Raw genomic sequence first — 14540 nt, 5'->3', positions numbered from 1 at the left:
TTCCTTTCTGCCAGAGAGAATACCGTGATCTCCAACGAGGATAACATTGACACAGCGGTGCAGTTTCATCTGCTTCAAGCCGTCCATCAGCTGCCCAACAACTCTGTCAATCTCTTTCAGAGGGTTATTCAACTGTGCAAAGAAAGAGTACACAGGGTGTTTACCATTTACAAATGGCACATAGATTAGCACAGCCAGGTTGGACTTTTCCCAGGCATAAAAGAGCTTGGTTTTTTTTTTTTACAAAAAAGCAGGTATTATCCTGTAAAAAGCAATCAGTCCTCAGTGAAACCAGTACATGTGTGCAGCAATGTAAATTACCTTGGATAATACACAAAGGTTTAGCACAGTCTGCCATTCATCCATTAGCAGAGAGCAATTTATTCACGGTAAGGTTGTTTCACCTCAGATTATTAGAACCAGGATACAAGACGGGACCCTGGTTGGGATGCCAGTCTATCGCAGTGTACAGACACAAGTGCACACAAGAAGCATTTTATAGAAAACAGCTTTCCCTGTTCAGGGTCTGCAATTCATTTTCTAACCTCAAGGCAGGAAATGTAAAAAAAGACAGCTGAACAAACAAATGTCAGAGGGATAAAGAGTAATATTTAATGGATGTACCTTATTTTAAATATTACACCATACTTACATGTATTAAGTAATAGTAATAAGTTTAAGCAAGTTAAATAAAATAAGCAAATACGTATAAGTGCTCTTTGGACTGATGTTACTTTATTTACCCATGAATTTACTATAAATAATTGTACTAATAATTCCTTGAATTTAGAGAATAGATCTCATCTGCAAAGTTTAGAGAATCCACTTCATCCACCACTGAAGTGCAGCACCCACTTGGGTGACATGCAGCTGCACTCATCTGTCCCAGCAGCTGTACTACAAAGCAGATGCAATGGAAAAGTGAGACTTTACCAATCAAACTTCAGGGAGACTACGTTGTACAAGCCCAGAGCAGAATTTACCTAGAAGAACGGGGTTAACAGCCCTACTATTACGAAAAAGTGCATGGGATCAAATAGTCTGGATCTTGTCTTAACATCTCTTCCATAGGACAGTATTGCCTTACAGCTTGGCACTTGGCCACCATACTGGGATATTGATTTGTAAATTCTGATCCGAAGGGAATAGCGCCACCTACAGGTCTACCAATACCCCTTACATCAGAAACCTAGTTTTCTCTGGAGTTCTTCCATTCCCATAGTGACCAGGCTCAACCTGGTTTAGCTTCTTAAACCTTAGGAGATCTGATGGGAAAGTAGTAGCTAAGCTGTAGCTTCATACAAACATCTAAAATGTTGAATGTCAATTGATACTGAGTATCGGTAGAGAGGCACTAGACATTCCAATTATCCTACCCAGCATGCCTCTGGGCTGAGGGGAAAGAACTGGAGCACCTGGTGCAAACAAACATTGGGAGAACACACACTAGGTGTCCCAGGCTGGAAGTGAGCACTGAAGAACACAGCAGTGTGACCCTTCACAGTACTGTACCACCCTAAGAGACTCAATGTAATTAAGCATGTCTTGGGGAGTACATTTTCAGATGTGTTCTCCTTGTGCAAATACTCATGAAAAGTCTTTGCTGTCCACAGAATATTTCTGGACGTAGGAGAGTATAAGATTTTCCCACATCTTGACCATTTTATTAGTGAGTGTTAATTGCAACAGTACTGATTGTCAGCATTGAGGGGTATGCATTATATGAGCAAACATCTGAATGCAAAAGTGCTGTGTATCTATATGGTATTAAATTTTAGAAGTTTGGTTTTCAGGAGCTTCAGCTCAATTCTTAGCATTAAAGCACTTAAAGCTCAGAGCCCAAAGAACAGCATGCTAGAATGATTTTAACATAAAAAATTAGTTGTACATTCAGTGTTTTCCTTCATTGAACATAGCTCTTGATCCTCCTGAAGTTTGTTTTTTCAACTGTTTTCTTTTGACTTTCCAGCCTTGAGCTTAGGAAATCGAATACAGACCCTTCTTGAACACAGAAAGCTGTTTTCTATTAAACACATCTGCTCTGCATTAGCGCAGTGTGCAGCAGTTGTTTCACATATGGGAGGCCTGAACATCAGGAGGACGTTCAGTTTTTTTTCCTCCCCTGCTCTTCTTAAATTAAAAATCTCACCTCACTGCTTAAAGGTCCGAGTCTGTGGCCAAAGATATCTGGTTGCTCAGAGTGGAAAGCATAGACATATGGCCTGAAATTACACATGACATATTGTTTCATTAAGTATAACACTTGCAGTATTTACTTTATAAATCCTTTTATATAACAGTTCAAGGAAAGTATCTTTACTTTAACAACCTGCCACAGACAGATTCTACTGACTGAGCTGTAATTATCTTTCATTAGGCTTCATTGAAGATCCCAAGCCTTTATAAGAAAAATCCATAAATGAACCCCCCAATCTCACAAACAGCATGGCCCCAGCTACAGGCAATCAATGTACACCAGTACACAATTCAACTCCTATACTACAGAAACAACACAAAGGAGAACGGAGTTAAAAAACAGAATGATGGAAATTATTAAGGAGGGGGTGATTTCCCATTTAATATAAATCTGCATTAGTTACCTCCTGCTCTTGTGAAGGGAACTATGAGACCAATAAAAAGAAAGCTTACTTCATTCATATCATTACGTTATGTATTGGCTGACATTCCTTATCCTATATAATACTTTCTGTGGGATTGTCTGATTAGATTTAAACTCATATTAACAACTGACCTAAAACTAACAGATGGCCCAGCTGGGGAAGCAAACATCTTCACTTTACACAAGACTAAAATATCTGAATATTTAGTTATTTGAAGATAAATAAATGTGAAAATAATACATTTGAAGAGAATATGACAATATAACCTGTAATGCTAACACGCCACCAACAGAATACAATTAAATGAAATACAACTAAACATGGCAAAAATACTCTGTAATCTCTGAAGTGTACAATTCAAATTGAGATTTTTATCTTATCGGTAAGACTAAAGACAGAAAATGATCCACAGTAGCAGATGCTGCAGAAAGGGGGTGGTTAACGTAGCTTATTCCTAAGAATATAACACCCTTTAACGAGAAAAAATGAAATTCAAGTAAATATATTCACATATATTTTCATGTTCCTCTTTAAAAATGTTCAGTTTAAAACTGTAGACAAACTCTACAAGATATGTTTTTTGACAGCAAAAAGAAATGATCACCTTTCATTATCAGGAAGGTGGAGCCAGTGCAGAATAGTCAGTACTCTCCGTTCCAAAGGAATTACTCTGCAACAACAAAAGAAAGGCACTTCATATTTTTGTCAATGGTGGAAATTAACACTAAACTAATAAAAAAAACACTAAACTGCAAGAAGAGAATCCCGACTTTTGAAGATACCCTTCTCATGTAACATTTATATTTGTTTTGTAATTGACCACAAAAATCTAATTACCCATAAAATACTGGTAAATGTTTCAATGGCACTTCAAAGAAGTACAGACTATTCTAAGCTTTTAAGAGAACAGCTTCAATCTTCCAATTTACTTGATATCAAAGCTTTAAAGAAAACACTTTTCCCTTATTCTTTTTATTCTATTTCAAATACTTGGCATTTAATATTAACATGTCAAAGTCATACATTTGTTCCAAGCACGATTTCCATTTTACAAATGATTTTTTTTCCAACCAAATTAAAGACCCAGCAACTAAAAAGATCAATGATGCACGTCTCGTGATTCTTGAGCAATTTTGTTTCCCTGTAGTTTTACAATGTTTGAACTTTAATAAGCTTCTCAAGACAAACTGTGGTTAATTACACATCCAAAGGCTTTCTTACTCTTATTTAAAACCTTCCTTTCTTGTTTTTCCAAAGTGAAATGAGGTGACAGTACCCTTTTGATGAATCAATCCTAAGCAATTTTAAAAGGGCAAACATTCTGTAACAGAAACCTTGAAGTCAGTTTGATTAAGGAAATTACAATGAACCTCAGAGGTTGAAGAGAAAGGATTTGTCAGATCTTCCCCTTTTCCAACCCTTTGAAACTCTAGGCCTCTCACAACATCACTTTCCAAATCATGGGGTGCTAGCAGCTGCAAGTTCAACTGGCACACATGTCTGTCACATGTTCTCTCAGTCCAGCAGTGAGGCCTAACTGACAGGGGGTGTCTCAAAATCTCTGTGGGGAGCCACCTTCCTTGTTACTTCGGAAGCCCTCCCTGAAACTAGGTCAATAGCATCTCAAATCCCCTTCTTCCCGTCACATAACCATTTGTAAATAAAAAAGTCACTATAACTTGCATTGCTAACAAATTTTAAATTACCATCATTCTATAATTCAAGAGGCATCTTACTGCTGAGTTCAGAGACGCACCCCACACATACAAATGTTAATTCCACCTCACACAATTTTCTAGCTTCAAGTTCTCCTCTCTTATTTTCAAGTCAATCTCAAAATGGGAAAGCGACGGGCTGCTATTTTAAATTCTCTTTAAAGCATTTAAAGATAATGATGATGTTCGGAAAACAGGCTACATAAAACAATTCCATTCAAGGAATTACTTGTAACCTTGATAAGAAAAACACTTGACAAGAACTTGGTGACTCACACAGGCCAGAAGAAAGTGCCAGCCTTTACCCCTTGCTTGACTGAAGTGATCCAGATCTAAAAAGAACCATAATCATTCAAACACAAGCAGACGCCATAGTCAAAGGGAAACATTCTGCAAAAAAAAAGTTGAAAATCTAATAAAGCAGCTACTTCAAAGCATAAATACAAGGGTATTTTCTCACAAAAAAATGCACAGTATGACGATACATTACATATGCATTTGAACTACAATTAATTCAATGTATGCTGCAATTGAAGATACTAGAATCATTATTCTCGTTCTAGTTCCTAATAACAGTGTACAAATACAGTCACAAATTTGGAAAATTAATTTTGCTTACACTGCTTAAATCTAGTCAATGTAATCCTTCTGTATGCAAAAACTGCAAACCACAAGCACAGCTAAATCATCAGCAGGCAGTTTATGCTGATGCTTCATTTATTATCTACTAAAGTTATCTCTTAAATTCTCATTTTTAAATGCAATAGTTTATTATTTTCTCATCCACAGCCAATTCAAACAAAGTTACATTAAATACACTGCAGCAGAGCCAGCTGTCAGGCAATTTCAGTACAAATTGTTCACAGATGTGCAGGCTTCTTTTCTGTAATGGCTCAGGGCCATTTAAAGAAAGGAACAAAACTTACTGGTTGACCTCCCCACCAGCGATGATTCAGTTTCTCTCGACCTCTAAAGTTAAAGTTGGCATCAAACACAGGGTCATGCATGGAGTTGCCAATAATTCCATGGGATTCAGGATAAAGGCCCTTCAAAATACAAAGACCTAAGCTTTATATTTCAGATACTAACAAGATATTTCTTGAAATCAGCTAAAAAGATTTATCCTGACGCAACGGGCAGTGCAGGAGACAAACTTACTGGAAGAACCCAATGAAAGAAAACAAGGAAACAGCTCTGCATTTACAGGAGAAAAGAAACTGCGTATAGACTCTTTACAAAAGCACTTACCGTTGCAAGAGTATATAAGTTGGGATAGGTTTTTGTGGGATACATTGGTCTCATATAGGGCGCATGAGTACCACATGTTCCTAGAAAAAAAAACAACATTTTCTTAACATTTAATTTCTTCAAAACTTTTTTCCCCCAGATATTTTAAATAGTGTTGAATAACAATTCATGTTAAAACACAAACTGCTTGATACAAAATACCGGACTGTAACAATTTCAAGGCCTACAATTTTTGTTCAAATTGCTGCTTTTAACAGAGATGTTATAGGATCACTGCTGTGATCCATCAGTCACGCCCAGCCTCATCCATGCATAACGTTTAACTTTTGAAAACCCATTTTTCAACTTTACAATTGTACCATTTTGAAGATATTATCAAGGGTGAGGTGAAGCAATTACAGCATACTGTATAGTTTTACAATCTGTGTGCTTGTCTCCACTTTTACAGAAACCTGGCGAGTCTTTCCAGCTCTTGAATAATCTTACTCAGTTTATCGATGTTGGGGATGACGGTGTTTCCCTTCTTCATATAAGAGGCTCGGAAGCCGTCCACAGAGACCAGGATCAGAGGAGGACGAACAAAACTGAACCGAGAAAAATACCAGCAGTTAAAAATCAGTAAAACACAGGGGGAATTTCTTTTAAAACACTTCCCTATTCCTCCCCCGCCCCCATTTACTTCACTCTTTTGATTTTAGCCTTTTAGAAATATGGTTACTGGCACCCTGAAATACAATATTTATATGAAAACAGTGACTAATGCAGGACAGTCAGCAATCAGCAAAACTGGCATTTCACCTCAAATAATTTTCTTTTGATTTTGAGACAGCATACATGTATATAGTCTGTATATTTGACACAAAAATTAAATGCTAAAAACAAAGAGGGTCCTGATTTAAATGACATAATTCAGTGGTGCGTCATTTGGTTAAAATTATCACCAGCAGTAAAGTGAATCCTTCACGACATTCTGCCTATAAACAGCATATGATTTTAACTGGTGACATACCAGTACAGGTGGCAATTTTAACCTTAGATGGTCTTCAAAAGCACTTCATTTACTGCAGGTATATTTATAAATCTATTCTTACAGACAATGTACATCCCACAAACAAGTAAATAAACAGGGACTGTCATTATTGAGAAACGTCAAGCTATAAAATGATTAAAGATTTGATAATAGAATGAATATTCACAAAGAAAAGTAGAAATGTTTTTAAGCAAGACAAGCAGAGGTCACTAGTAACTGTTAAACCCACCTACGCCTGCCTCTTCCCACACAGGCAGAAAGAAAATTTGTTTGAGGTTCAAGAATCAGATGGTTAAAATGTAACAAGTTCAGAAACAGCAATGAACATTATCAAAAGTTGCATGCAAACATACATCACAGATAAAGTGCAAAACAAAAAAATTTAAAAATCCAGATTTTCACTACATGAAAAAATGTATTTTTGTAAAATGTAACAATAAATGAAATTTATAGAAACAATATGCAACAAAATTTATACTGCTCTCAACAGAAGTAGAATCCAAACATTTCATAATGCATTTGACAGTGAAATGACTACTATGAAGCATAACCAAGGTACATATTAGGTATTCTCTGAAAGAATTATAATTAGCAGACAGGAGATGTATTTAATGTATTCCTTTCCTACACCTAAGCACAAACACTGTCACCAAGGTAAAGGTAAAGTTCATAACATATTACAGCATGACTGACTAGTCCATCCAGACACACAAGAAAAAGGAGCTTCTTAGAAATTTCATTTTCTATTTCTAGATGCCTAATTCATAATGAATTTAACATTTTCGAGACGTAGAACTGATGGGGAAGGGTCGCTCTCCACTTTAAATGGCCAATAGTTTTACAAATCTTCTTAGAGGGAGTCACTCAACTGGGGATAATTTCAAACTTTCACTTTTAAGTGACACAGGGAAGCCTCCTCATTCAAATCCCAAAATACCATTATCACTGACAGGAGGGCTAAATTACAAGAACTATGCAGGTCTTTAGATTAAAAAAAACAAAACAGAATGACAGCTCTTCTATATACCTGGCTCGCATGGGTTTTTGGCATCATAATTCAGATCACCATGGCTGTTCATGAGGAACAACTACACCATAGCAGAAAAAAAAACATGCTGAACATAGATGGATGAGTTACGGAACAAAGAGTTTTGGCTTAACACGCTTGGCTGAGGGCCACCCACCTAGCCATAGGTCGAGGAAGTTCGGACCCCCATGCAGAGTGAAATGAACCGGTGGGAGCGCAGAGGTGGAGATGGAGCGGAGGAGGGATGCAGAAAGGAGGAAGAAGAAAGAAAGGGGCTTCTATCCCTAAGAGGAAAAGGGATGAAGGGGAATTTGGCTGGAGGTCACTCCTCCCGAACTCGTGTTACAGACTCCTCATAGTTGCTCACAGAAAAGATAAACCAAAGCGCTGCAGTGAAGGGACGTCGTGTGACTCACCCGGCAGGACATTCTGGGGTTTTGATCTCCTCGCATTCATCCTGCACCCATGGAGTTTCCCCTGACACAGAGAAACTCACATCAGTCACTCACACCAGTGCTGCCACACGGAGAGCACTACACAGTTTCAAGGAAAAATCCAATTCATGATTTAAAAAAAAAAAAAATCAATAAACTCACCACACTGAGCAAAAAAGATTTGGATACTTCTGCTTACAATTAACAACAATTAAGGAAAATAATGTATAGATGCCTACCAAATCCACACCCCCAAAAACAGCTCTTTGAAGACAGAAAATCTCACAGATGACCTCAGGTCAAGATCCAAGACCTAACTGGAAGTTCCCTCCCTTTCCAATGATAAAAAGGACTTGCGCTCATTTTCAAAGGTTAAACAGGTTTCATCAATTCCAGTCAAGAGCAAGGTTATAAACCTTCAGGATTATTTAAGTATGTTTGAAATAGATAAAACCAGGAGAAGTGGGAATGATAAACACCGATTTTGTTTTCCCGTCAGACTTTATGAGAAGATAACCGAGAAGAGAGCCTCAGACCTTTGCAAAGTGCTTTGTAGTTGGTGCAGCAGTCGCCTTTGGCCAGGCAGTCCTCAGAGCAATGACAGGCGTTTTCTTCATTGCGCGTCTCTCCACAGCGCTCTTTACTGCATTCAAAGCCTTGAGCTAAAATCAAATACCAAATATTCAGTATAAGGAGAAAAGGAAAACAGTCCATAAAGCATTGCACCACCCCAATTACTTCACAAAGATTAAGCACATACAGGTTTTATTAAAAGAGTAAGTTGTAGCAACATAGCAAAAAATGAGCTGCAGCTTGATGTTTTAATCTGCAAATAAACAGAAATATGAATTCAACAAATTAGACACATGATTTAGTTCTAACCATGCAAAAAAAAATAATAATCGCCCAATTCATCTCTAGCAAGAACAAAATAGGAGAAACGTTTCTCCTATAAACAGTGGTTAAATTAACCCAACCAGATCAAGAAAAGAAAACAACAGGTTGGGCTGAAAATAAAATCTGGACTGGAAAATGAACTCCGGGAACTGATTGCCCTGCCATTACCAGCAGAAAGTAGAAAAAACAATAACCAACTGGAAGAGAACAGACACGGGCTTCACAGTTAGTTACCTGTCCTTAAGCAAAGATCATCAAAATCAGTGCAACAGCTGTTGTAGGTTTTGCATAAGTTGTCACAGCGGCAGCCAGGAGGTTCAGCTTCTTGTAGTTCAAAGCATCTTCCTTTGCATGATCCCGAGGTGCTTACCCACGGGGAATCTGAAAGAGCTATCACCAGTAACAACACTTAAACATCTGCTGGAGGCCACCGTCTTAGCACAGACTGCAAACTGCAGCTGGAAAAGTGTATCTGGGAAACTGCCATCTGATAGTTTCAGCAGGATTTGTCTGGTATAACTGCTACAGGGCAAAAACGCCAAAAGAGAAAAAAATTACTGCAAAGCCTGGAACAAGGCTACAGAGTTTGTCATCAGTACCCTTTTCAGCTGAATCCAACTGGTCATCACAGAGAGCCCATTAAAGCTTATTCAGCACCTCCCCCCAAAACGAGTCTTAGTTTACATTGTAATATTACTTAATGTGACCTTGGACACAGTATATCACCTTTATAAACAAGGTTGTGCAGTGAACGTATGTTTAAATGTACAGCACGAAACAGAAATAGATATAGGCTTTATCTGTTCATATACCTTTTCCATCTATAATACCTTCAGATGGTCCTTAACTGAAATTAAAATACTAAAGGAAGCAAAGTGATGATAGTTATACATATATAGTACAGTGTGTTGATGTGTACAAAATTACCAACAACACTGTACAACATTGCTACATGTCTATCTAAATATGCATGTAGAAAACGGAATACAAAAATACAATTTGCTGATTAAAGCCAACCAGACCTACAGTCAGTGATCTGGATTTTTCTATAAACTTTTGACGTGTTTAAAGTGGCATCAGTATAGTCGACCAAAGAGTTTACTTTCCAGCCAATATACATAGAAGGCTTCCAAAATACACTACCGTGTGACTAGTTTTTTGTGAACCAAAAAATAAAAGGCTTATTTACAGTTTTCATTTTTTTTTATTTTGCCTACCGTTACTCATATAACTGTTTATCTCTCAAGCTTTTACGCTTCTAATTTACATAATATGTTTGCTTAAACTATGTTTTTCCGTCGCGCAATTCCGTATTTAATGGCTTCCATAAAAGAAGTCTTTCACTGAAGCCTAGGAGTATTCGTATTCCACGTGCGTCTGTAGCCTGCTTTCATAATGCACAGCACAGCAACATGGGGAACACAGAAAGAGTTGTTAATGGGTCCGCTTTTCTGCACATTGGAGAACCCCCCGATAAATGGATCGGACGTAAACTGAGATTAGAAAGGAAACATCCCGTTGTGTTTGTCAGTTTTCACCAAGGGCAGCGTCAAGAGATACCGCATAGAACTACAGAAAATCACAAAGATGAAACGATCTAGAAGGCACTGACTGGGGGAAAACAAAGAAATCTTATAATAATAATTTCACAGATTTTCACTTACTAGATTCGGGGTCTGGTGGTCCCTCATCCCATTCCCCCGATCGTCGCTGGCGACTATAAACATATCCCAGACCAACGTTGGCTCCAAGAACAAGGGAGAAGACACACAGTACCTGAGGAAAAGAAAAAGAAAAGAACCGGTTACACAAACCCCTTCGCAGCTGATTTGAGCGTGTTAGTTATGACATATAAAAATACCAATAACCCTAATGACTACTTTCAGATAAATCTATTCAGGAGCTGAATGAACAGAAAAGCGGTTCTTGGTGTTATTTTCATTTAAAATAATCCAGTGCAGAAGTTAGAAACAAACTTGAATAATTCTCCACGAAAATATTTTTTTATGTCAGTCCTACCTGTTTCATGACAATATTGCGTTTTCGCATTTTGACAGATTTGTTAAAGCGTGTTGCATGCACTTCTGCTATGAGGGCAAGTGCAAAGCGCTGTTACTGCCGGCTGATTTTTGTAATTACAACAGATCCCCCACCTGGTCAGCTTGTCAGGCGTCTTTGATTTGTCCAGAAGGTAATTTCACTTTATTCCCAAAAGGAAGTCAGAAATTTGATTGGATGAAATTAATCTGGGACATGGTTTAAAAGTAAAAGACTGTTAACCACCGGATTCGTGTGTAGTAAAGCCTGTATCATTTTACTGTACAGACAAATTAAAAGGTATGTTTAAGTGAGAAATATTTTGAAGCATAACTAAAATGGCACGAAGTATATGTTTCTCTGAGAGCATCAGGTTCTCAATAAAATACATATAAAAAATATACATATAAATACTGTTTCTGTCTATTCCAATTAACCACTAATGATAAAAAAAATAAAGACCACCAAAAAGAACAAGTGGGGCTGTATTTAATACCAGTTTGCACCTAAATCAAGCTGTCTAAAATCAACAGAAACGTGAATATAAAACCGAAAATAAATTGTTTCACATTAGTCAGACAATGAATACAGTGGTCGGGGAGTTACCCTCAGCCCTGTGGACAGACCCTGGAGTAAACAAGCTCCGAAAGGTCAGTTGTCGACCCAACTCAATTGGTCAAACATCTGAATTTATATACAGAGGGCCACCAAACTTTATCGTTGTGATAAATGTTTTATATAGGCTAATCCGACATTTTAGTTAAATTCACAAGAATAAAGGAATAAGGACAGACTTTCGCACTAGATTTACAAACTGAAGACAAAAAAAACGGCTGCGGTGGGTGTAGGGAGAGTCTTTTAATTTAATACTTTTATCTCTGTTGCAATATGTTTAAACTCGTAATTTAAATGAATACCGTAAAAATCCTGGTCTACCTGCCTACACGGACCCCATAAATGTAAACATCCCCACTTCCGTGCTTTTCTCCACCTTACTTTAAAACACTGACTCTTCACAGGATGAATATCAAACCAGCATTAGAAATGCATCGATTATTTTTTTTTTGGTCTCTGTTGCATTGAATTGCACAAAAAAAGTGTGAAGCAGCAGCTGTTAAACCAGATTTTCCCAGCTTTAACAAACGTATTTCCAGGGTCACTGAGCTAACGAAACATGCTCGTCGCTCAAATCGTTCATTGTTTTTTTTTTCTGTGGGTCGGTCGTCGTCAGGCTCGACTGCAGCATTCGAGTGGTTAAACGCTTTAGAAGGTAAACATAATTAGTCAAACTTTAAAACTCGGGTTTGTAGACTTCTCTTAAACAAGTCACGAACGCAACATGCTGTTTCATAAATGCTTGTTTTAAGTCTGCTGTGAGAAAAGGGGGAAAGAGCCATAATCTTACCGTACCAGTTTTCCAAATAACATGTTTCAAAATACGTTGTTTGTTCCTGATCTGACCCTTTATTGAATCGGAGTCCCCTGGACTTCTCGCTTGTGCAGTGCGCTAAGTGTGGGGGCTTCAGTTTGTTTGCATTATTCAGTTTGCTTTCAGCGTTAACCAATGCAGATGAAGTAATGGTGACAACTGTCCTTGGGGACAATGGCTCTATTGGCACATGTCCTTTAAGTAGAGATGTTTTCCAGAAAGGTAAAAAAAAAGCCGAGCTATAGATCTCTTACTTCTTAAATAGAACATGCTGCGAAATGTTTATGTAGTGATTTAAATGTGAAAAAGACAGTGATTATCAGAATGTTCCTTTTGTTTTGCTTATTTGTATGTTTTTCAGGGCGTTTCAGGCGAAGGAGACAATCAGATCTAGATTAATACATTACTATTCTCTAATCTGTACTTGAACATAGATGTTCACTGGTGAAGATATACTGTAGTTAAAATATATCCAACGCAAACTGCTTAACAATAATTAGTGTTCCCTTAATGACTGATTTTATGAGTCTGTTTACATTAGATTTAAACATAATACAGAATTTAAATCCAGTTCTTAAGTATTTTCAGGACATATTTACATACACAAGATAGGAAAAATGAAACTATCAATTATAAAAATAATGACAGTAGTTGGGACATCTCTTTGAATCATATGCATGTGTACATTCATGTAAGTAGAGAAAGTCGTTAGTAGAGTAATTCATGATCCGTGTTGTACACTTCCAGTTGAATAAAAAATTCTGTCCAAAGCACAGGCAATTATATCAGTTTGCGTTTTTGGACATCATGATTCCGCTACAAGAATGTGATCTCCATGAACCCATGTGAATTTATGTAAGTGCATAATTAATCTGTAAAACAGAAATAAGCATGAAATATCTGTCCTAGCGAGTGTCTTGTGTCCTGATGCAATGGAGAAATTCGTAATGTTTGTTCCTTGATTTAATTAGCAATAGTAGAGCATTTGCTGATTTGTGCCACAGAGTGGTATTATGGGCAGTGCAATCCCCCTTTGAGAGATGCATGATGAGAACATATGTCTGATGTTGGTAATTGTGCATAATCCTCTCTCAAGTAGGTGAATTCTGTAGTTCTGCTGGAGAGTTTACAGATGGTTTCAACAAGTGTTTCATGTACAAATCCGGCTTAAAGTCATTTCAGAATTTAATTGAATAAAATAAAAGGAACTATTACTTTTGCTCGTATTCTGAACCTTTCTGTTTCCTCTTCTTAATATTGTATATATACTGTATACCAAAGTGATGTAAAATATGTCTGTTGTGAACAGAAAAAAACACAAAAACATCATTAGCATATAAAATGGGAAAGTAGGTCATTACACTGGAAATTATTCTTGGCACCAAAATAGTGTATATAGTGCCATTTCTTCAAGAGGGGGGATACTTCACAGCAACTCAGCACTCTTACAAGAAACAGACCGTTTCCTGTAAATCCGGGGAACATTTTCTAGTAAATGACAATGTGCTTAATGTGCAATAGAGGTCACATCTGCCTCTTTTAAACGTTTGAATTTTAAAAAGCCATAGCTGCAAAACTAGGGTTGTGTGAAACATATTCTGCAGGCAGAAATCTGCAAACAACAGTAACACAGCTGAATGGGCTCTTGTGTTTAAACAAACTTGGACTCTTCTGTGTCATCAGTCATTTTCCTAGAGCGAGACCAGGTATCAGCCCCCTTTCTTAAAACAGGGTACTTCTCATGTCTGAATATAGCTGTGCCAAGTAGTGAGGTTTGGTAGACACACAAGAGGGACAATACTTAACATATTCCCATAGTCGGTGAAGGGGTAAGAGAATCCATGGGTCAATCCAATCCAGGCTCGCAGGACGGGTGCCAAGCAGGATACACACTGGATGGGACGCCAGTCTATCGCAGGGCACACTCAGACACACACCAGAGACAATATTCCTAGAAGCCAATTAACCTATCAGTATGCTTTCAAACTTTTGGAAGAAACCTGAGCCCCCCCGAGGAAACCCACACAAACACAGGGAGAACATACAAACTCCACACATATAGTACCCCAGGTCTGAAACTGAGCCCAGGACCTCAGCATAAG

The 14540-nt window shown here is 37.7% G+C and overlaps 1 protein-coding gene across 5 annotated transcripts in view; it reads right to left on the bottom strand.

Annotated features, from left to right (window-relative positions):
- The window catches only part of enpp2 (ectonucleotide pyrophosphatase/phosphodiesterase 2), a 31529-nt gene extending 18976 nt beyond the window's left edge, over positions 1-12553 (bottom strand). Inside the window, exons 1-12 of one of the 5 annotated variants that reach the window (XM_069194913.1) lie at positions 12420-12553; positions 10637-10748; positions 9207-9362; positions 8612-8737; positions 8058-8118; positions 6071-6168; positions 5585-5664; positions 5263-5382; positions 4613-4668; positions 3226-3291; positions 2150-2222; positions 24-132 (exon numbers count right to left, since the gene is read on the bottom strand). In XM_069194913.1, the coding sequence (XP_069051014.1) occupies positions 24-132; positions 2150-2222; positions 3226-3291; positions 4613-4668; positions 5263-5382; positions 5585-5664; positions 6071-6168; positions 8058-8118; positions 8612-8737; positions 9207-9362; positions 10637-10748; positions 12420-12437 (1075 nt within the window). In that variant the 5' untranslated portion in view covers positions 12438-12553. Of the gene's footprint in view, positions 1-23; positions 133-2149; positions 2223-3225; positions 3292-4612; positions 4669-5262; positions 5383-5584; positions 5665-6070; positions 6169-8057; positions 8119-8611; positions 8738-9206; positions 9363-10636; positions 10749-10991; positions 11110-12419 lie in introns of those variants that run through there. The other 4 variants (XM_069194912.1, XM_069194915.1, XM_069194914.1 and 1 more) reach the window with 4 other exon arrangements.
- Positions 12554-14540: the final 1987 nt, after the last annotated feature.

Source organism: Lepisosteus oculatus, chromosome 10, assembly GCF_040954835.1.
Source record: "Lepisosteus oculatus isolate fLepOcu1 chromosome 10, fLepOcu1.hap2, whole genome shotgun sequence".
NCBI lineage: Eukaryota > Metazoa > Chordata > Actinopteri > Semionotiformes > Lepisosteidae > Lepisosteus > Lepisosteus oculatus.
Note: the sequence above shows the minus strand (reverse complement) of the source record. Positions and strands in the feature narration are given on the sequence as shown.